General features: G+C 40.4%; 1 protein-coding gene across 1 annotated transcript in view; it reads right to left on the bottom strand.

Moving 5' to 3' along the window:
• The window catches only part of tpra (translocated promoter region a, nuclear basket protein), a 26,868-nt gene extending 4,330 nt beyond the window's left edge, over positions 1-22,538 (bottom strand). The window contains exons 1-40 of the mRNA XM_073876393.1: positions 22,329-22,538; positions 22,060-22,164; positions 21,918-21,973; positions 21,736-21,832; positions 21,501-21,604; positions 21,167-21,331; positions 20,986-21,078; positions 20,820-20,900; positions 20,645-20,732; positions 20,029-20,169; positions 19,765-19,857; positions 19,407-19,606; positions 18,062-18,169; positions 16,947-17,167; positions 16,651-16,811; positions 16,439-16,566; positions 16,180-16,328; positions 15,517-15,679; positions 15,183-15,317; positions 14,959-15,099; positions 13,397-13,565; positions 13,147-13,313; positions 12,778-12,930; positions 12,567-12,683; positions 12,286-12,489; positions 11,941-12,119; positions 10,562-10,709; positions 8,389-8,526; positions 6,953-7,084; positions 6,656-6,786; positions 6,355-6,565; positions 6,102-6,248; positions 3,365-3,563; positions 3,017-3,213; positions 2,336-2,409; positions 2,063-2,250; positions 1,681-1,929; positions 1,177-1,334; positions 346-423; positions 60-260 (exon numbers count right to left, since the gene is read on the bottom strand). Coding sequence (XP_073732494.1) covers positions 60-260; positions 346-423; positions 1,177-1,334; positions 1,681-1,929; positions 2,063-2,250; positions 2,336-2,409; positions 3,017-3,213; positions 3,365-3,563; positions 6,102-6,248; positions 6,355-6,565; positions 6,656-6,786; positions 6,953-7,084; positions 8,389-8,526; positions 10,562-10,709; positions 11,941-12,119; positions 12,286-12,489; positions 12,567-12,683; positions 12,778-12,930; positions 13,147-13,313; positions 13,397-13,565; positions 14,959-15,099; positions 15,183-15,317; positions 15,517-15,679; positions 16,180-16,328; positions 16,439-16,566; positions 16,651-16,811; positions 16,947-17,167; positions 18,062-18,169; positions 19,407-19,606; positions 19,765-19,857; positions 20,029-20,169; positions 20,645-20,732; positions 20,820-20,900; positions 20,986-21,078; positions 21,167-21,331; positions 21,501-21,604; positions 21,736-21,832; positions 21,918-21,973; positions 22,060-22,164; positions 22,329-22,479 — 5,820 coding nt within the window. The 5' untranslated portion in view covers positions 22,480-22,538. The remainder of the gene's footprint in view (positions 1-59; positions 261-345; positions 424-1,176; positions 1,335-1,680; positions 1,930-2,062; positions 2,251-2,335; positions 2,410-3,016; positions 3,214-3,364; positions 3,564-6,101; positions 6,249-6,354; positions 6,566-6,655; positions 6,787-6,952; positions 7,085-8,388; positions 8,527-10,561; positions 10,710-11,940; positions 12,120-12,285; positions 12,490-12,566; positions 12,684-12,777; positions 12,931-13,146; positions 13,314-13,396; positions 13,566-14,958; positions 15,100-15,182; positions 15,318-15,516; positions 15,680-16,179; positions 16,329-16,438; positions 16,567-16,650; positions 16,812-16,946; positions 17,168-18,061; positions 18,170-19,406; positions 19,607-19,764; positions 19,858-20,028; positions 20,170-20,644; positions 20,733-20,819; positions 20,901-20,985; positions 21,079-21,166; positions 21,332-21,500; positions 21,605-21,735; positions 21,833-21,917; positions 21,974-22,059; positions 22,165-22,328) is intronic.

Below are 22,538 nucleotides of genomic sequence, written 5' to 3'. Positions count from 1 at the left end.
AAAGTTAATATCGGTTTATGATGCCAACTTTAAAAATTCAGGAGAAAACACATACAGACCTGTCCAGCCTCTTCTTGCTCCTCCTCTTCCTCGTCGGTGGTGCTGTCCGTCTCTATGACAATGACCTCCTGCTTATACTCCTCCGCTAATTCCTGCTCACTGATCTGAGACTCGGGAGGCTGAGACTCGCTTACCTGATCCATTGGGACGGACTGAGACAAAGACTCTTCATCTCCCTCTCCTAAAACTGGGTAGGCTACCTGTAAAGAATGAACGAGTAATATTAGATTCACCAATTCTTAAGTTTCACATCCATACTGTTCTGTGAGCAATAACGGCTGGTACCTCACTGTCATCTGCAGGCTGCTGACCATCGAAACCTTCGACCATAGCATCGTTGCTCTCCTCTGTACCTGAAGCATCCTGCAAAAGAACATTGTGAAAGGATGTGTTTTAAAGCATATATAATATATATATATATTTTAATATATATTTTTAAAGGGACACTCCACTTTTTTTGAAAATATGCTAATTTTCCAGCTTCCCTGGAGTAAAACATTTGATTTTTACAGTTTTGGAATCCATTCAGCTGATCTCCGGGTCGTGCAGTACCACTTTAAGCATAGCTTAGCATAATCCATCGAATCCAATTAGACCATTAGCATCACGCTCAAAAATAACCAAAGAGTTTCAATTTTTTTCCCAGAATGAGAGTATAGTTCCTAGCCATATCTGCCTAGAATATTGCAACGTTTAATTTTCCATTGGTCTTAGTACACGATGTAACTACTGAAGAGTCAAGTTTAAAATGGGAAAAATATCAAAAACTCTTTGGTTATTTTTGAACGTGATGCTAATGGTCTAATTGGATTCAATCGATTATGCTAAGCTATGCTAAAAGTGGTACTACCAGACCCAGAGATCAGCTGAATGGATTCCAAAACGGCAAATATCAAATGTTTAACTCTAGGGGAGCTGGAAAATGAGCCCATTTAAAAAAAAAAAAACAGTGGAGTGTCTCTAAGTTCAACCAATACAATCTGATAAATGATAAGACTGAAACAAGCTTGTAAAATAGTCAGAGTTCACTCGAATCTAACAAACAGCAAACGACTTAGTTCTGACTTAAGAGTTTAACTTTAAAATGCAAAATACATTTTGTGTATATACACATACACTGCTCATCTCCAGACCCGCCCGCCTTATGATGCGGAGCTTCTTTGAGATGGGAGGGTGGAGGGTGTCATCCTGCGTGGTGTCTGTCACCTCACTGGAGCTCTCCTCCTGCTCCTCACGCACACGTTTAGGAACAGACGAGCCTGCGGTCGCTGAAACTGACACAACAATCACAAACTCAATGACTTCAATATGACAAAAACGGGCAAAGGAGTGCATGTGAATGAAATTACCTTTGTAACAACTCACTAATAATGGCCAAATTGAGAAACGTACCAGTGTCATGTATTTCTGAACAGATACAAACCTATTTTGGCAATGTTTTTCTATTGTCCCCATGATAAATCAACAATTCAGCCATTTAAAAATCTTACAGCTTCCGAACGAGGTAATAACGGTTTAGCTACTGTTATTGAGATCAGTCAATGAGCTTAGACATTTCTCATACTGCTTGTCAATATTTACTAGCATTTGTTAAGATTTAATCTTTTAACACTATTGTACCTGTGCCAAAGACAGCAGTGGAGGTGGACGGTCTCTCCATCTGTGAGCTATGCACCGCCTCCATAATAGTTGCTGTTGCCTCCTGACTGGCCTGCTGTTGAGTTGGCTGGACAAAGGCCGTGGCTTGGCTCTGCTGCAGGCTGAGGATTGGCTGCATGGTCTGTATGTTAGGACTGGTGGAGCGCACTGAGCCACTGGTGCTGCCAAAGACAGTAACATGCTCCACTGGACCCTCAGTGGACTGAAGGGCTGATGAGGCAAACCAGTGATGGTGATCTATTTAACTTGTGACACACCAATATAACCAACTATGTCAAATAATAGTGAATTAATTAATGAACAAAGGAGAATAGGTCTAAATGTCATGAACCTCTAGCCGTACCTTCCTGCGTTTCCACAGTGGTGGGCATGACGGTGGCCGTGGGCGTGGTCATCGGAGCAGGTGTTACCATTGGCCGGATGCTTGCCCTAGGAGTAGACTTGCTCCCCGCAATCGGTGAAGGCTTACCGGGGGCACCGGTGACTGGCGTGGGCTTAATGTTAGCTGTTGGCGGCTCTGAAGTGCTGGCACTGTTTATAGATACAAAGATAAAATTGAAGAACTTTCCTGGAAAAAGAATGACATCATCAGTCTCTGGTATATATAAACCATTACCTTCCCCTGTCAGCAGCAGGTGTGGATTTGAGAGTAATCTGTCGGGGGTCTGATGACCTCTGAACCTCTTGAACCTGGAGGAGATCATAGACATTTAACGGTATTTAAAATCATTTTTAATTTTGTTATGTGCCATTATAAAAAAAATTATTTTCACAAAATAATAATGTATGGCGCACTAATCACTTATTCACAATAATGCCAAAATCACATAGTAAGAAAAGATCCATGCATGACTATTATAATTAAAGGTGCAGTGTGTAAATTTTATTGGCATCTAGTGGTGAGGTTACGAATTGCAACCAACGGCTCAGCCCACTGCTCACCCCTCACTTTTGAAACGCATAGAGAAGCTACAGTAGCCGCCACAGGAAAACATGTCATCGTAGGAGACAGAAATGTTTGTCCGTTAAGGGCTTCTGTAGAAACATGGCGGCACAAAATGGCGACTTCCACTTAAGGGGACCCTCGTGCATGTAAATAAAAACATCTCATTCTAAGGTAATAAAAACATAATTTATTATAAAAATGTCTTTATACACCCATGATAATGTAGTTTTGTATATTATATTGCATTTCTGTTAAAAGATCCTTCTAAAAATTACACACTGCACCTTTAAACTGAGATACACCATTCAGTCAGTGTACACATAAGCAGTAAGTGCAATATAGGTCTTGAACCTTGCTTTGACCAGGCTCCTGAGTTTCATCTCTCTGGTCCCCATGTCTCTCCTGCTGCTCCCGGAGGTCTTTCAGCTCCCTCTCCTGTCGGCTCAGTCGACCTTCGTACTGAGACTTGAGCGCGCCCATCCTCACCTCCAGCTCCTCTTTCTGCTGCTTCAGCTCCTCGTTCTCCTTTGAAAGCTGCTCCTTCGCACCTAACACACACACACACACACATCTGTCTATCTGACCTCCTATAAACTTTTAACTTTTTGAAGACCCCTTTTAAAGATCAGACTACTGTTATAGACATTGATCAAAAATCTATTGGTTTTAGTAATATAAAAAAAATCATGGTTTACTAACTGTTGAGCTGATTGATCTTCTGCTTGGCACCCATGAAGGCTTTTTTGGTCTTCTCCTCTTTATCAGCCATCTGCTGTCTGAGCTGTTCTTCCAGGTTGCTTTTCTCCTGGAGCTCTGCCTTCAGGCGGTTGAGCTCTGGCTGCACCGGTCCCAGCTGCTCCTGGAGGCTCTTCACCTCAGCTTCACGCTCCTGGACTGTCTGTTCATACATAAACAAACATCATCACTTGTCACTTGTATTAAAGTCTTTAATTGACTGACTGATTATTCATTTAGGGATCACACTCAAACATCAGGTACCGTTTGTAATCGTATTGATGGCTCAATCGTATTGAAAAGCCTTCATGTAAACACCTTAATCAATACGACTCAGGTCGATCGGATGCAAATTTGAAAAAAAGAGATGCTGTCAGTGTAGCGTTGCCAAGTCCTCTGCTTTTTTCATGTTTAGATTTGGGCTACTATGTAGCCTCTAATGGAACGGCTGAAATTCCACAAGGGGGCGTATTTGTTCCTCAGACGTTGCACAATAAACGTGACATCCGAAATATATTCATTATAAATCGTGAATGAAAGTGAGATTCGAATGAATGTCTGTTAGTGCAGTGGTTCTCAAACTGGGGTCCGGGGGCCACGAGATGGTGCCAGGGGGGCCCCAGTTTTATGCCATTTTATAAAATACATTAATTTATCATGAATTCTGTGAAATTAAACCTAAAAAAAAAATAAGACAGCACTACTTTGTATAATTTAATGTTTTGTTTAATTAAAATGTGAAGTTTTAGAACTGTTTTTTGTCAAAATTTTTCTTTGGGGGGGCCGTGAAGGAATGCATCGTACACAAAGGGGGGCGCACGCTGAAAAAGTTTGAGAACCACTGCGTTAGTGAACTAATTGTATACACTATTTATATCGTAATTCGGTCAGAAACGTCAAGATTGTGAGATGAACAAATCGTTTTGGATTAAAAGGCTTAGATATTCCATTTCCTTGGACTTTTGGGGATTTATGAACAATTTGTTTTGGACAATTTCACTGAAGCGGATAAAGAAAAGATTTTGAAGGTAAGTAAATATCCTAAATCGGCGCCGCCCGGTTCAGGTAACTAACAACTAGATTACAGTTTTATGACTGCTAAAAATCATATTACGCTTTGTGTGTGTGCATAATGGAATCCCTAAAGTCTAAGCTTTACAACGATGTGCCGCATACCGTATATTTTGAAGATTTAATGCTTCAAAGTTACAATGACGTAATGCAGCCTCACGTGCAAGGGAGGGGGTGTACCGTGTACGGCACAGTGTTCCTTATCAGGTTAAACTGTTTCCACCAGTTTTTCTATTTTTTTCTGCGGGTTAAAGATGAAATGATTTTGTTGATTAGTTATTGATATTTGGGCTGTGGACAGTCATTGGGATGCTTTTGGGCTAGTTTTGAATGTCCATTATGATGGTTTTGATACCCGAATCTGGCAACCCTGACTGTGCGCTTGCGCAGACGTTCGGTTCGGATTCTGTATAATGTACATGTAAACAAACTTTTAAATCAGATTGCAATGTTTAGGGTGCATGTAAACGATTTTGTCGTAACCTTCAATCGTATTGAATTCAGTCGGATTGACGAAATTTTGTGCATGTAAACATAGCCAATGTCAAAAGTGACCAAACACCTAAAATCAAACTTTGTTAATGAAATCAATGTAGTATAATTTTAGTTTGTGTTTAGGTCACGTTTTTATTTAATATTTTGTATTTGTAAAAAAAAATGGTTTCGTGAAATATTTTTCTTTTTTATAAAAGTACTTTTTTCTATTATTTTATTTTTTGTCATCAAGGCTGTATATTAGGTTAAAATATAGGGAAGGCACTTTAAATCCATAGAGGCTAAATTAAAAACAGCAAAATATAGAGGCTTGTATGTGTCTTATTGTTTTTACATTTATACATTTGGCAAACGCTTTTATTCAAATGCTGGCTGTGATTAAATGGGGGCCTGACACGATTAAGGGCTTTTCACACCTGAAATTGTTAACCCTGGGTTATTCAAAACCCAGGGTTAACGGGTCCTGGGTTATTTTTTTCATGTTTCACACTGTTCAAACTTAACCAGGGGTTAAGAGATAACCCTGGGTATTCATAATTTGACGTTTCACACTGTGCATTCCTAAACCCTGGGTCAGGAGTCTCCAACCCAGTTTCAACACACCTGTCTGTAATTATCAAGCCTTAATTAGCTACTTCAGCTGTGTTTAATTAGGGTCAGAACATTCTAACCCTGCTTCGTTTCACACTGCATGCGTTTGACACCACAATGCGGGGTTAACACCACAAATGCGGTGCTAACCCTGCTCCAGAGCAGGGTTTCATAACCCTGGGTAAAAAGCGGTGCTAACACCGCTTTCAAATTACAGGTGTGAAACGCTCCTTAACCCAGGGTTAAAAGCAGGGTTTAGAATGAAGATAACCCAGGGTTAAGCGCAGTGTGAAAACCCCTTGAGTGTTTTAACCGCAAACAATTTTTTGTAAAAAAAAAAAAACTCAGGTGTGTGGTGTCATTGAGATTATCTTGCTGGTCCCGATCACGTTGGGGCCTCCCCGGTCCCAAATCTTCAAACTAGTTCGATATTTACGACTCGGACTGTTCCGACATGACAGTTGCAATAACCAATGAGAGCGTGCAAGCTTTAACCGTCAACAGTTGGAAAAATCTTGCAGCACACTTAACCTCAAATAAGTACCTTCTGTATATTGTCCAGCTGGGTCTCCAGTTCCGAGGTTCTGTTTTGTGCCTGACTTAATGAGTTCTTCAGGTTCTGAATCTCCTGCAAAGAGGCCTGGCGGTCTTCCTGCTCCTGTGCTGGCTTGGCAGCAGTCTCTGCCACCATCTGTCAGAAAGCGAGAGAGCAAGAAATGTGTACGAGACAATGGTTGGAGAGAAATGGGCGGTTAGCTGGCACTTTGATAATCTGCCAATCATTTGTTCTGGTGCACCTTCTCATGCTGTTCTTTGAGTTCTTCGTACTGGGTTTTGTAGCGCCGGCCAATCTTCTTGACCTGCGTGATGGTTTTGAGTTTCTCCTGAATCTCTAGTGTCTTGGCCTCCAGCTCCTTCTTCAAATCATCTCTTTCAGTAGTGATCTTCCCTATGCTGTCCTGCAGGTTTTGCACCTGGCTCTGAACTGCGGTGATGGATGCTTGGCTCCTGTTTAGTGGATGCTCTTGATCAGGGCTCAGATATAGAAAAGATTCACATAGCTTCTTCATACTAAGCAGCTAAAAGCATGCAACTGACCTGGCCAACTCGTTCTTTAGTTTGCCTGTTTCCTCTGTAAGCAGCTGGATGCGTTTGAGATGGGCTTCCCTCTCAGAATGTAGCTTCTTATTTTCTTCTTTATCGCTGTCTTTTTGCTGGTTCAGTAGTTGCTGTAAAGAAAAACAGTTCAGTGTGAGTTACTTAATCCAAAATATGAATATTGTTAAGGTATTATTAACCCTAATATTCTCTTTAAATATACTGGCATTTAAAACCATAAGATACTGCATGATACATTAATTGCACAGCACATTCCTGAGCAGTGAGATCCTAAACCTGTATGCGGATCTTTAAGCGCCTGACGTCCTCATCCAGAAGTCTCTTCTCGACCTGTAACATGCCGTTTTTCTCACTCAGCTCAGCATTAGACTCCTGCAGGGGTTGAATGTCTGCTTCCAGCTTACGCATCTATAGTCACAATACAAGAATCAGGTCAAACACTCGTAGTATAAAACTGATGGTTCTGCCTCTAAATATTGAGTGAAAGAGCTGTATTCAAAGCTGTTGCACAAACTGGATATCTTATAAGATTTAAAAAAAATAATGCTTTAAAGGGATAGTTCACCCAAAAATAAAAATTCTGTCATTATTTACTTACCCTTATGTTGTTACAAACCTGTATAAATATATTTGTTCTGATGAACACAAAGGAAGATATTTTGAGAAACGTTTGTAACCAAAACGGTTGTGGATCCCATTTATTTCCGTAGTATTATTTTTTCCTACAATGGAAGTGAATGAGGTCCACAAATGGTTTGGTTACAAACATTTGTCAAAATATCTTTCTTTGTGTTTATCAGAAACAAAGAAATGTATGCAGGTTTGTAACAACATGAGAGTGAGTAAATGATGACAGATTTCATTGTTGGGTGAACTATCCATTTAAGGTAACAAATAACAGGGCTAATGGGTCTATTATTTAAAGGGATAGTTCAGCGAAAAAAGAAAAATTACTCCATGATTAAAGGCGGAGTCCACGATGTTTGAAAGCCAATGTTGATATTTGAAATAACATAAACAAACACGCCCCTACCCCAATAGAATTTGGACCTTCGGTTGATAGACCCGCCCCACACATACGCAACCCGGCAAGGATGTCGGTTAGTAGACACGCTCCTTACTGCTGATTGGCTATAAGTGTGTTTTGGTAGTCGGCCCGTCTCCTTTTCCAAAGCGTTTTTCAAACATCGTGGACTCCGCCTTTAACTCACACTCAAGCCATCTAAGATACATGTCCATCATCTTTCAGACAAACACATTTTCAGTTATTTTAGAAAATGTCCTAGCTCTTCTAAGCTTTATAATAGTAGAAAACAGGGCCCATTACTTTCAACCCTAAAAAGTGCATACATCCTTTACAGAAGTAATCCGCACAGGTCATGGTGGTTAATAAAGGATTCTAAGGGTAATCAATGTGATTTTGTAAGAAAAATATCCATATTTAAAACTATAAAAAGTAGCTTTTGGTGACATCTAATGCACATTCACCAGAAAGTAGCTTAGCATACAATGTGTAAAATCTGGTTAGAAAAGACTCTCGTGAGAACAGTGCATTGCGAGTTATCCTGGAAAGTCCTGGACCCAGTTTTCAACTGTTATATTGCTTGGTAGAGCTGGGTCATTTTCTAAAACAACTGAAATTGTATCTCGGATGAATAAATCATCGGTTAATTTTAATTTTTGGCCAAACTATCATCATCTCGAGGTCTTGCCTTGGCCTGGTTCTGCTGTAACTCATGCTCCAGTCTGTTCTTCTCATTCTTCAGCTTATTGTTGATCTCAGTCAAAGCATTCATATTCTCCATTCGCTTGATCATGTCTTCTTGCTGTGCCAAGGTCTTTGTAGTAACCTGTACCATTAAAACAATCATTATATTTTTTGTACTAGAAGTGTACAAAAAACACTTAGGAGCGGTAGAGGTCTGCATTTCTGCCCGTGCCCGATGGGGCCCGACATGTTTACGCCCTTCGGGTCGGGTTTCGGGCCAATTTTAACGTCACAGCAGATACGCGGGCCGGACCTCGGGCTTATTTAGGCTTCTCCATCTTTTTATATTTTTCAACTTAATTAAAAGAACCTTTTGACAGACATTGATGATTGCAAAACAAACATAGGAAGACGTTTAACCTATCGCATGAGTCCGATACGCACAGCCACACATTTACAATGCAGCTGTTGCGTATTTAACAGCAGGACCTTCAGCGCACCGGGAAAAATTATAAATGGAGTACTGGATTAAAACCTTGGATACTGTACATAATCTATGCAGACAGCATCCAAGACATAATCTATTAAAGACTTCTCCCTGTATTAATTTCGTGTAAGAAGGCTGTGTCTTTATTTCTTGTTTGTGTATGGATCGACTTTTTTATTAGTTTAACTGTTGGATGGATACATGAATAGCCATGTTCTGTGGTAAGTCCTTACATAAAAAAAATGTATATGCAAAAGCGAAGTTGAAAGATAAGGCAACATGCATGTTTATTCTGTTTCATGTTTATTTCGTTTCGTTTAGCCCTTTTTATTTTTTTATTTCTGCACCCGTTGCAACTGCGAGCAGCAGAGCAACCTGCCTCCGCTTTTTAAAAATAGTGTGTGTTGATAATAAACGTTTAAACTAACATTGTGATATGCTGAAAATATTTATTTTAAATAGTTGTTATTATAGGCAAGTGAAGTGTTGATTTGAGAGGCTCAATTCATCAAACATGTCGTCAACTTGCTGTCGGCCGCTAACCACTTGGTTATCATAAAAAACTTTAACAAACAAAAAATGCTCTAAAATGTATATAAAAAAGAAATATAACTATTTTGCCATTTAAAACAAAACTGAACTGCTTTAATTGCTCCAAGAGTACAACTGTACAAGCTGTGTAAGTTATTTTTTGCTATTTCTGCGGATTTCTTTTGCAAAATCTATGCGGAATTTTGCAGAATGATTTAAAATGTTTTAAAACGATCCGAGAGAATGTGTGCTGTGAATATTACAAAACAATAAAATATTTTATAAGTATATTATACATTTTATTAAAGGATTACCCTGAATTAAACTGGACCAACATGAACCAACAGATAATGGATAATGTGCTGTCGCGACCATAGAGTTTTATATAATATAAATATATTACTGTCTACAGTGTAAGAGTAAAAAGAAAAGACTTCTCACAATGAATGTAGCGTATAGCAAGATAATTTCATCAGTTTAACAACACAATGTATATATATTTATCTTGTAAACGGATTTGAAATAATAAATAATTGTCGTGTCACGTAGCAAGAGAGACGATAGAGATCTCATTAACATCTCCGCAGTAAGTTTTATTTCAAATTCAAGTTTTACATATTAAATAGGCTATTAAAAAGTTTGTGCTTCTCTCATAAAAACCTCACAGCAGACAGCACAGACTTCTACTCACAAACACACGCGATGCAGTGACTATATCTGCGGTCACAGTTTCCTAATTGGGAGAATAAAAAGGTCGGACTCGGGCTGAAAATTCTGATAAGCTGTTGGGCAAGGGCCGGGCTATGGCCTAAGTGTCTCGGGCCAGGGCCGGGCCTAGATTTCAGGCCCGTGCAGGGCTCTAAGGAGCGGTTTCCCGGATAGGGCTTTTCATAGTCCCAGACTAAAATGCATGTTTAAGCTGCCTTTATTTAAAAACATCTTGCACTGATATATCCTAAAAATTCATCAGTTTTATTGTTTTGTCCCCAAATCAAGCCTGCATTGTTTTTTGTAAGGTTTGTTTGTAAAAACTTCTCAAATGTCCTCATATAACGAAGGCCTAGTCTTGGATTAATCTAAACCCTGTCTGGGAAACTGCCCCTTAAAGTAATTACAATGCTTAAGAGCTTTTAAAGTATAAATGAATGCAGATACTGACCTGAAGTTTATCCCTTTCTGCAGTCAGACTCTCCTGTAGTTCCTTCAGTTCTCCCTCGAGGTACTCCAAGCGTTGTTTATAGCGCAGAGTCTCCACCTGTGCAACCTCCAGCCGAGTCTCAGTAATCTCTTTCTCCCGACGAACAAACCTGGGTGAAATGGGACACCACATTAGTGAACTTCCTTGCACTATACAGAAAAGGATTTTAATGGCACGTGCCACCAGGTCTAAACCAGTGGCGGCTGGTGACTTCTTTTTTTAAAGCGCACAATGCGAAGTTCGCCACAACATGTATGTAGCTTTTCATGTGTGGTTCGTAATTTCAAAATATGTGTTCTGCGCTTTGAGAGATCGTGTGTGCATCACGTGTCATGCCAAAATAAGTGTCTGCTGCAGACGCATCTAAATGGTTTATGATAAAAGAGACGCTCGCGTTTGCCAGATACTCGCATAATCTCATGCGTAATCAGAGTTTTTCTGTTCAGGAAGTGTCTGGCGTGTATTTTGGGAACGTGAGCGTCTCTTTTATCATAAACGGTTTTGACGCGTGTGCAGTAGGCACTTATTTTGACAAAACAAGTGATGCACACAGGATCTCTCGACACGCAGGACACATATTTTGGAAAAGGGAACCACACTCGTGACAATCCAAACACTTATTTTGAATTAGCGCATCCTCGGATGAGCAGTTACGAGCCGCTACTGGTCTAAACAAGGTTATGTTTGATACTAGGGATGAAACGATTCATCGAGTTACTCGATTTACTCGATTACAAAAATTCCTCGAGTTAAAAATTCTGCTTCGAAGCCTCGTTAAATTCTTATGACGCACACTATACGCACAGGAATATGATTCACAGGGACCGTTGTTCAATGTTCAGGAAGCTCACCATAGCGCGTGATACATTTTGCATTTATTTGCGCGATGGAAGAGAGTAAAGATGTCCATAAACACCAGAGAACGTCTAAAGTTTGGGATCATTACATTCTTATCATTACATTACATTCAGCATCTGAACCGAAAACATCCACTGCTGTTTCACCAAAGCGTCGCTGTAACAAGGTAACACAGCCTATACTTTAACGTTCGCAGATTTTAATCCCATACTGTATTTGTAGCGATGCCGTGATGCGGTTTGACTAGATATGATGTTTAGCTTTGATGTTTTTAAGTAGTAAACGTATTCACGTTCAACCCTTCACACGCACGCACACTCATCTCTCCCTCAAGCATCACATAATTTTGTATGCATTATTTGTTATATATATAATATCAGATTACTCGATTAATTGATTGAGTGAGTGCTAGATTACTCAATTACAAAAAGAATCGATAGCTACAGCCCTATTTGATACAGTAGAACTGGCAGGATTTTCACCTTAGGATCTCCAGGATCTGCTCGTGAGACGTGCCCTCTTCGCTCAGACTGCTCTCTTTGGCTGTCGGCTGCTGGGTGGATGCATGAATTTTGCTGCTGAGGTTCTCCATCTGTTTGTGGAGCATCGCATTTTGTTTCTGCAGCTCCTCTGCTCTTTTCTGTGCTTTAGACAGCTCCTCCTGAGGTGAAAAATAACATATACATTTAAAAACAACAGTTTACAAAAGCATATACGACATAATATTTCTTACCAAAGCAAACCCCCCATCACTCAACAATTCCCCCTATTCAAATATGTTTTCAGCTAAGATTGTTACAACAACATCACACAAACCAATTTCTCACCTTTAGTCTCTTTTCCTGCTGCTCCCAGTCAATTCGACATTGACGCAACTCAGCCGTTGCCTTCTGAGCCTTCTCTTCCAACTGCTTTAGATTCTGCGCTGAAATCTGGGCCTGCTTCTTAGCGGCCTGGAGGGCCTCCACATCCGCAGCATGCAGCATGAGCTCTCGCTCGTACTTATTTTGAGCTTCTGCTGCCAGCTTACCCTGGAACCCGAGAAATAAAACATGAGTAAGCCAATCAAACCATCTTCTTCCCATCTCACGCGGACTGATCCGTTCACCTGTAGTTTGCTATCCTGCGTGGCTTTCTGCTCTTGGGCCACAGCTGCTGTAGCTCTCTGCAGGGCATCCTGCAGCTCCGTTTGCATGTCTGTCAAGCTGCTCTTCAGCTCCTTCACCTGGGACAGAGCCAAAACAAAGCGTTATATTATCAGAACTTTGCCACACTGTACAGGTGCCGAGGACACAACGGAAACCGTGAGGGTTCCTTACACGTTCTTCAATGCTCTCCACAGCTTTCATCTTCTCCTCCTGGAGCTCCAGCTTCTCTTTCTCTGCTTCCGCCAATCGGATCTCTAGCTGCTGTCCCAACTCCTGCGCTGCCTTCAACTGGCTTTCAGTCGAGGACTGTGCTTGCTCAGCCAACTGAAGGAAACATACTTTTATTGGTTCTCACATCTAAAAACTTCCTTAGGCATTAGGTAAAGCTAAGCAGCAAAAGACTTAATCCATAATATAAATATACACATTTAATTACTATTCACAATATAATAATGTCCAATTATAATATCGAATGTACAATATGGGGGTAGATTTTTAAGACACCAAGACAGTTTGAACAGTAAATGCCCTGGGCATTACCTGCTTCTCTTTGTTGAGCGACTCCTCCAAACTGAGCACCATGGACCTGTACTGCTCTACGCTGGTGGTGGTGGTTTTCAGACGTTCCTTCAGGTCAGAGTTTTGCTCCTCGGCCTGCTGTAGACGCACACGGAGGTCATCCACCTCCTGCTGAGGAACGCCAGGAGCTGAAACAGCAAACAACATCATTCTAACACGGTACAAAACAATGTCAATTTGACCACCAAGTCTAATGTATGATTATAGTTACCTCTGGGTAACGTCCTGAGAGGTGGTTTAGGTGTTGTGCTGTTGCTTTCATTGTTCAGTTGCTGTCTAAGGGAGGTGACTTGCTGTTCAGCAGTTCTTAGCAGCTCCTTAGTCTTCTGATGTAGTGCGATTTGTGCCTCCAACTGCTTCTTAGTTTCCAACAGCTTAGCCTAGCCAACAAAAATGAGAGAATTACAATTATGCATTTGGCAGACGCCGCTTCGTTTCATTGTAATGAATTGAAGCAAAAAATGTCCAACCATGGGCGCTGCCATGTTGCGTAAAAAGTTGGAGCCAGGGCATGCTCAGAAGGAATCGTCCATGGAGCCAAAGGTGGAGCCACGGTATCAAAGTTCTTCCCAAACGCTTGCGCGCCTTATTCAACAACGACAATCATAACGACACGCCCGTTTCTATAGCATCAAATGATTGGCTTAAATTGAAACTTGTGAACAATTGAACATATATCGGTGTAATAACAACTACCTTAAAGGACCAAAACTATCTTTCAGAAAATTTTATTGGAAATCTAAATCATTTTTCATTTAGAGCAGAGTTCGTCTGAATGGAGATGGCGGGGTTTATGACTTGTACTGCAGCCAGCCACGAGGGGGCGATCAAAGAGCTAGCGCCTTCACTTTACAAGATGTATGAAATAGGGATGCACCGATATGGAACTTTTGGCCGATACCGATAACTCTTTATATTTTGGGGCCGATAACCGATATCTATAGGCCGATAAATATTCATATTATTTTCACAATGAAAAACTCGCAGACCGCGGACATGTTGTCTTTGCGCTAGACTAGCATACTCTTCTTATGCCCGCAACACGCGTCATCTTCGTGCTATGTCACAGAAAGCACCAATCAAAACTCCACATGGCCAGCAATGAGCAAGTGAAGTGGTTCGACAAACCAAAATTATCCATCATTTATCGGCTTTCATTTATCGGCTTAATTTTGCTATCAGACCGATAACCGATAATATTAAAAATAAGCAGTTATCGGCCGATATATCGTGCATCCCTAGTATGAAACACACATACTGCTAAAAATATATGGCTTGAACTTGTACTCTTGTACTTTGGATAAAAAATGTAAATTTTTTATGAATCTTAACTACAAAACTAAAATGTTTCCATTACAATACATGACACAGTCTAATCTACCTGCAAATAGCATTGCATTGCATCTGATGCGGTCTAAGGCAGAAGCGCTGCATTTTACATCTCTAATGTCCAATTCACTTTGGACTGTGTCTGCATGACTGTGGTTGTTATGGTTTCATCAGCTCGCTTTCTGATTGGGTATCGTAACACACCACGAAAAAATCAGATAAGATAATCTGTACAACCACAAAGACGATCAGGGTTTCCCTAGAATTGTTGTAAGTGGGGAAAATCGGCACATATTCGGCCCGATTATCTTTGTTTGTGCCAGCCTTTAGCAACTTCTTAGACAAACAAGACTTAAAAACACCTCTCCCCAGATATTGTAGATCTACTTGGTATAAGCATGGTTTAAAACAATAGGATCAAAAAGCAGCATATTCCCATCTTACATCTTGGTTGCGTTCCAGCGCGTGTCTTTGTTCCACCTCCTGCTCCAGTTTCTTCTTGAACTGGACAATCTCTTTCTCCAGCCGCTGGATTTGATTATTGTAGCGTTGCTTGGTCTCGGTCTCAGAGCGCTCCATGGTCAACTGTAAATAAGAAAGCTATTAAAAATAAAAAACACCACTAGGAAACATGCTTTAACAAAGTATGGCTGGCATATGCACACAACCTGAATGGATTTGAGGTTGGTAAGCAGAAGGTTTTGACTCCTCTGCTCCGACAAAATCGACTCCTTCTCCTGGGTCAGTCTGTTCTCCACCTGCTTCAGTATGTCTCGTTCCTTACGAGTGTTCTCAACACGCGACTGTCGGAAATATTTCAACACCAGAAGAACATTAGTTTGCTAATAGCCATGTCCCTAAAGCAATTTTAATATTTTTAACTTTTTAAATAATACTGTAACAATGTTACAGTACAACAAAAGAACATGTATTAAATGTTGTGGTCGCCTGGAGTCCACAACTCATATGGTCATATGGTTAAAAACATGAACACGCTCTCACCTCAGCCATAGCTAGCTTCTCATTGGCCTCTCTCAGGTCTTGGGTTATTGTGTGAATGATCTCCTCATGTCTCTGATGAGTGGCTGTCATCTTTTGATTCCTCTCTCTCATGGCTTCAATCTCTCGTCTAAATCCCTTCACATTCTCCTGAAGCATGTCGTACCTGCAAGATTATGATACATATTAAGATTAAAACAGAAGCTGCATTAGATTATGTTAAACCGAAAATGAGAATTTAAAGGAATAGTCTACACTTTTGCCATATTAAACTATGTTATTACCTCAACTTACACGAATTAATACATATCTATCTTTTTCAATGCGTGCACTGTACAGCGCGTCGTGAATGTGTTAGCATTTAGCCTAGACCCATTCATTCCTATTGTACCAAACAGGGAAGCCACCAAACACTTCCGTGTTTTCCCTATTTAAAGACTGTTACATGAGGAGTTACACCAGTAAGTATGGTGCCACAAAATAAAACTTTTTTGGGTACCATAGGAATGAATGGGGCTAGGCTAAATGCTAACACATTCACAACGCACTGTACAGTGCACGCATTGAAAAAAGACAGGTATGTATTAGTTCGTCTAGGTTGAGGTAATAGCATAGTTTAATATGGCAAAAAGGTAGACTATTTCCTTAAGTAAACTTAAAACTAACCGTTTGGATGCAAACTCCAGCTGAGAGGAAAGCTTGGCCTTTTGTGACAGCAGTTCAGACATTTGACCTTGAAGCCTTTCTATTTGTTCATTCAGAAGTTTGTCGTTTTCTGCCTTTTCTTTTTTATATGTTGTGAAGGCATCATTAAGCTTTGAAAGGAAAACAATAGCATAAAGTGATTAATATAATAGTTGAACAAACTCTTTCATAGCTTTCAAAGTACTCTTGGCAGGAATTAAGTGGGTACTGTGTGTGTAACCTGTTTGAGTGCTGCTCTGGCCTGTGTTGCCTGGACAGATTCTGCAGCTGCAGACCTCAGTGGTATAGATCGGGTGCCCATGACTCCTGGTCTGCTGGGAGTGGGGGCCGGAGATCCACCCTCTGGACCTGAGCACAGACACAAAAATTAGTAACACGCAGGTTAACACCTGGATCAAAAGCTGATAGGGTAAACTGCAATGGGAAGATCACCCTGTGTTGGAAGCTCGACTCCAGCTGTCTGCAACAGGATGCGGTACATGTCTCTTTGCCGCGTGCTAGAGTCAGCCAGCTGTTTCTGGTGATTCATCTGTTCCTTGACCTGCTCCAGATCCTTCTGAACCTTCTCTAGACTCTGTTCCAGCTCAGTTTGCCTGAGAGAGCAGAGAACAACATCAATAATACCAAATCTCCTCAATTCTCAATGTTTATTGTTTTTTGAGAAGACACAGAATGGCCACACTTGATATCATTGATATCTCTATCCGCTCATGTATTGCAGTTAGTACCTGGCAGTCTTAGCTTGGCTCTGCTCCCTCTCTCTTTGCTCCTCCAGCTCCTTGACCTGGGCCAAAAGGTTTTGGTTCTGCTGCTGAAGCTCCTGGACGCTGCGGAAGGCCACTTGCCGTGAGCCCTGTACCTCAGAGCTGCTGCTAACTGCAGAGCTCACATCCTCACGCACCACATGATTACCACGCGCCTCCTCCAGCTCCACCAGCAGCACGCACACCTGAACCATTTAAAATAAAGCAGAAAAACAAGAAATGTGTGTTATTGCTGACTGGAGCTAAGGTTTTTATTATTTGTATGTGCAATGAGCATCAGATGGTCCAGACTACATGCTGCATCTTACAGTTTACCATAACATAACCACATAGTGTGACTTAGAGGCTGTTTACACTTGGCATTAACATGTGTTTTCGTCGATCGGATCACAAGTGGACGACGTTATTGCCCGGTGTAAACGGTGTTCAAAACGTTTTGAGCTCGTCCACTTTCGACCACTTTCAACCACATCCAGAGGTGGTCGAAACCACTTTCGATCGGATCGCTTTGGAGTTGCGGAACGCATATGTGGTTGAATGCGTTCGAACAGCCACACGCGACCGCCTTCTCTCCGCCCATTTATCTAATCTGAGGTATTAAACACAAGTTTTACGTCTTTTTTGACTTCTGGCGTGAACATTCGGTGAACAGCGCTATTTTTAGCCTTTCATTGATAAAACTAAGTGGCTGATCTCCGTAGTTTCGTTTTGAAAGCGTGTGAAAGTTGCGCGATCCTATTTCATCAATTGCGCTGAAAATTCAAAGAAAGCTCTTACATACTCATGTACAAAACACTGTGCAGCATGTTTACTTGCTAAACAAGCAGTGCACTCCGACAAAATATTAGTTTGCGTCTATATAAACTCATAATTACTCCCGCTCCGGTTTGAATGACAGCAGAGAGACTCGCCCACCGTCTCACAGACCACCCCCTCATAGTATTCAGCACAGAAGCAGTCGAAAGTGGACAAAAGAGACGGATTTAAATACCAGGTGTAAACGTAATGTGTCTCTCTCGTCCACTTGTGATCCGATCGATGAAAACACATCTTAATACCAAGTGTAAACAGCCCCTTACCTGTTCAGACACGTCTGCTAGCTGTCTCTCGGATCGCTGATTATCTCTCTCAAGCACTAAAGCTCTCTTATTGGCTTCATCCGTCTCCTTCTGCAGCCGATGGACCTCCTGATAAATAAACCACACAAGAGATTAAAGGGATAGTTCACTAAAAATATGAACATTTTCTCATCATTTACTCACACTCAAGTTGTTTTAAACCTGTATAAGTTGCTTGCTTCAAAATATAATCTTCCAGAATTATGTTCGTAACAAAGCAGATCTGGGCCACTATTACCTTCCATAGTAGGAAATAATACTGCAGAAGTGAATGGCGCCCCTGATCTGTTTGGTTACAAACATTATTTTGGAAGATTATATTTTCAAGCAAGCAACTTATACATGCTTGGAAGAGCTTGAGGGTGAGTAAATGATGATGGATTTTAGGGATGCACCGAAATGAAAATTCTTGTCCGAAACCGAAAAAGAGGAAGTCAAGGCCAAATTTTTTTTCCGCATCAGTAAAAAAGGGGTGCGAAAACCTAATAACAAATAAAGAAATTACAAAAAACATTTATAAAAAAGAACAAAGTTGCACATTAAGTAAGGTCTGAAATTAGCATTAGGTACAGAAATCGAATTAAATGAATCATAATACTGTCTTTTTGTAAAAATTAAATATGATTATTTTTTCTAGAGCTTCAGAAGTGATTTTCTCTTTGTCATGGGTTGTTTGAGTAACATTAATGACACAGAGTAGGTTAATTGAGGTTACTGTCTCTTTAAGAAACAAATAAACACAGACTGGGTTCCGACTCTAATCTATACATACACTTAAGACAAAGAAAAAAAACAAATACTGTGGAGATCATTTTGTTTGTATGTGCCCTGTCAACAACGAATAACGAAATAAAGATTTTATGTTCACTTACTCTTTAAAACGCGTACCTCCGTGTATGCACTACTGAGTGCACTTAAACGCGCACGCACACACAGACGGAGGGCGAATTCCAAACGGCGCAGCATAAACAGTCGCTTCACATAAAAAACGATATACAGAATCACGACCTCGGGAGCTAGGGAATGAATTGACACACAGGGATACTTAAATACGTCCACACCGCAGACATGTTGCTTCAAACAAGCACGTGCAGGTCGTGGTTTCTGTTTGCATCATCACAAAATTTCATCATTGTTTCAGTGATAAAAGAGAAAATTTCGAAAACCGAAAATGCTCTTTTAGGCCATTTTCGGACAAAACTTTCGGTGGCAGAATATTCGGTGCATCCCTAATGGATTTTCATGTTTGGTTGAACAATCTCTTTATTGCCTCTCCATTATGCTTCTCTATCAAACACGCACAGACCTTCATGGCTTGCTCCAGTTTCGCACAGAGGCTGGCCATGGACTTCTGCATGTTCTCATACTCCTCTCGTTGGCGTTTTAAAATGGGAGCCTTGGTCTCCACCTCCAGGACTATTTCATCCAGAACCTTGTTCACACGCTTGTTCTCCAGCTTCTCCAGGTGCAGTTTATCCTGTGCCTCCACAAAGGCATTATACAGCTGGAAGCAAATACAAGAGTTACTTAATCTTCTCGTATTCTAAGAAAAATAGTCTTAGATTTTTCCAGTGTGGATATCAGTGGTTTGCATGAGCAATTGATTTAAAATATTTTTAAAATATTTTTTTTTTTAAATGTTTGTGAACATCTTTCATACAGCTCCATGAGCTTCATACCAGGCTTAACAATCTTGGCCACTGCAGCTGCAGTTGGGGAAAGGTTTGTCAGCTCTTCTTCTGTGAAAGCTGGAACACCTTTAAGTACACAACATAGACATGGCATGAAAACCTTGCACAGTGTCAGACACAAATATAAGATTCATTTGAACAATCAATCAGACATGTATTACCATAAACATATCATGCTACATTACATTACTTTAATCTAAAATAAAATGATAAACCTCAGGCATCTCACTGTATTACCTCTCCTCTTAAAATCTGCCAGGCGTGTGTTGGAGTTCTCAAGCTCTTTTTCCAGATTCCTGATCTTCTCCTGTAGCTCAGACTCTGCTTTTTCCCGCAGACCCGCCAACTCTGAGAGCTTCTTCTCTGTGTCTTTTCTGGCTGTTGATGAAAGGAACAAAACTTCCATTAAGCACCACAAATCATCATGATTCAGAATAAAAATCAATATTCAACAATATTCGTCAACAAGACGATCTTCGTATCTTGCGCTTAAAGGAACAGTATGTAGGATTGTGGCCAAAACTGGTATTGCAATCACAAAACTTGTGGGTAAAACTGGTACTGCAATCACACAACTGGTGGCCAATACACAAAATGACAACATAAACATTTTTAAATGACAATATCCTGGCCAGACCACTGTTGAGAGTGATATAAGTATTTGAAATAAAAGTGATTTCTTAATGTCTACTGACATGTCAGGGCCATTTTATGATAAATTGATATCAATTTCTTACATACTGTTCCTTTAAAATTAACTGTGCATAATTTATTTTATTTGTTTGAACTAGTTTTAGTCACTGCATAAATCCCATAGTTTACAACACAAAAATATGAAAGAAATTGTTTGGACCGTCCACAGTTTCCTTTAACAGCTTGTTAAGCTCCTCTACAGCTCTGTTCAGCTCGCCGTTCTTGGTTTCGGCTTCTGCGGCTGCATCCTATGGAGAGACAACAAATGGATTTGGACCTTAATTGTTCCAAACATCAGCATGGTATGCTGCTTAACACATACACGGTTTACAGACCTTGTACAGGTTACAAAGTTTGAGGTTAGCATTCAGCTCATTGCGATACTTCTCCTCCATGGAGGTTCGCTGGTCCTTAGCCTGAAATAATGAGATACAAAAGTGAAATTCGAGTTTCTCTTTCCCACAATGTCAAATGGTAAACCAAAATGTGACATTGGTAAACCTCTTTGAGCTTGTTCATCAGATCTTCAGTACTTTTCTGCAGATTTTCATTGTTTTGCTTGAGCGTGTTGACTTGGTCCTGAAGCCTGGTCACCTGATGATTATGACATTGCATGTAAGCAATCCAATTTAGACATAATTAGATATAAAACGGCTCAAAACACAAGTAAATGCTCTCATACCTCATCCGTCTTGCTCTCTAGAGAGCACTTTAACTCCAGGATCTCTTTCCCCTTCTCCCTGGACAGTTTGGACAACTCCTCGGTCTTGCTCTTTAACTCTGAATTCAGCCATGTGTTCTGGTTCTGGATGAGCTCTTTCTCTTGTTCCATTCTTTTCTCACGATACTGATGAGATGAAACAGATCAGTAAACTACTTCAGAATTAAATGAATCAAATAAAAACCACATGCACTTCACGTGTAAAAGAGGTACATTTAAAGACCCAATGAAATCAACGAACGCATGAGAAAACTAAGCTTGTCAAGTCATTTAACGGGGTGTCATCATTACTTACTTGAATGGAAACCTCAGATGCCTGAAGTTCATCCAGTTTAAGCTGGAGCTCCATCTTGACTGTGTTGGTCTCCACAAGTTTCTCATTGAGTCGTTTGAGATCCTCTGTATAACAAGCAGAAGCAACTACATCAGCAACTATCATCAAGGGCTTTTAAATCATTTTGATCATATATGCAAAAAGTGGACTGAAATCAAATGCTGAAGTAAATGACAGAGCTATAAGTAATTCATACCACTAAGATTGTCCACTTCTTGAGATCTCTTTTCAAGCAAACGGGAGAGCTCTCTGTTCTCTGCCTCGATTTCATACTTGGCTCTTGGTGGTTTACTCTGAAATCGGAAAGCATTGGAATTATTTCAAAATATAAAATTAGGTATGATGAACTATGATGAAGTGTAAAACTTAAATAGTTACCTCCTGTGTTGTCCCTTGCTCTTCCTCTATATCTTTTAACTTCTTAAGTTCCTCAGCTTTAAAAGAAAAACACAAGCACTCCCCTTATAAAGCAGCTCTTTTGTTAATACAATACACAAATTGTTAAAAACAAAGAACTTACTTAGTCTGGAATTCTCCTCCTTAACACTGTGATATTCTTTACTTTGGGACAAGAACTGCTCCTGACTCTCAGCTAGTTTCTTCTCAAGATTAAAGTACTGTTGCTCTGTAAGTATAAACACACACGTAAGGATTTACATTGAAGCCAGTAGTTCCGTTCAGTATGTCATTATAAAAAAAAATGCATTCATTACTAAAATACGTTAATGTTATATGTAAGACAGTACTCTTTATATTGTGGGATGATCTGGCCTGTCTGTTGTTACATACCACAGTCTGCTTTATGTCTTTCATATTGGGATTTCAGTGAGTCTATTTCTGTCTGCTGGTCGCCGAGAAGCTTCTCGAGCTTGTTCTGGATAGCTTTCGGCAATTTGTTAAATTCGTTTTTCTCCAGAGTTTGCTGCAGAAGTGCCGCCATCTCTCCGGCACACTGCAACGGTTAGCATTAGCAGCTAGCTACCGTTACATCATATTTGT

This window comes from Misgurnus anguillicaudatus, chromosome 2 (genome assembly GCF_027580225.2).
Source record: "Misgurnus anguillicaudatus chromosome 2, ASM2758022v2, whole genome shotgun sequence".
NCBI classification, from domain to species: domain Eukaryota; kingdom Metazoa; phylum Chordata; class Actinopteri; order Cypriniformes; family Cobitidae; genus Misgurnus; species Misgurnus anguillicaudatus.
Note: the sequence above shows the minus strand (reverse complement) of the source record. Positions and strands in the feature narration are given on the sequence as shown.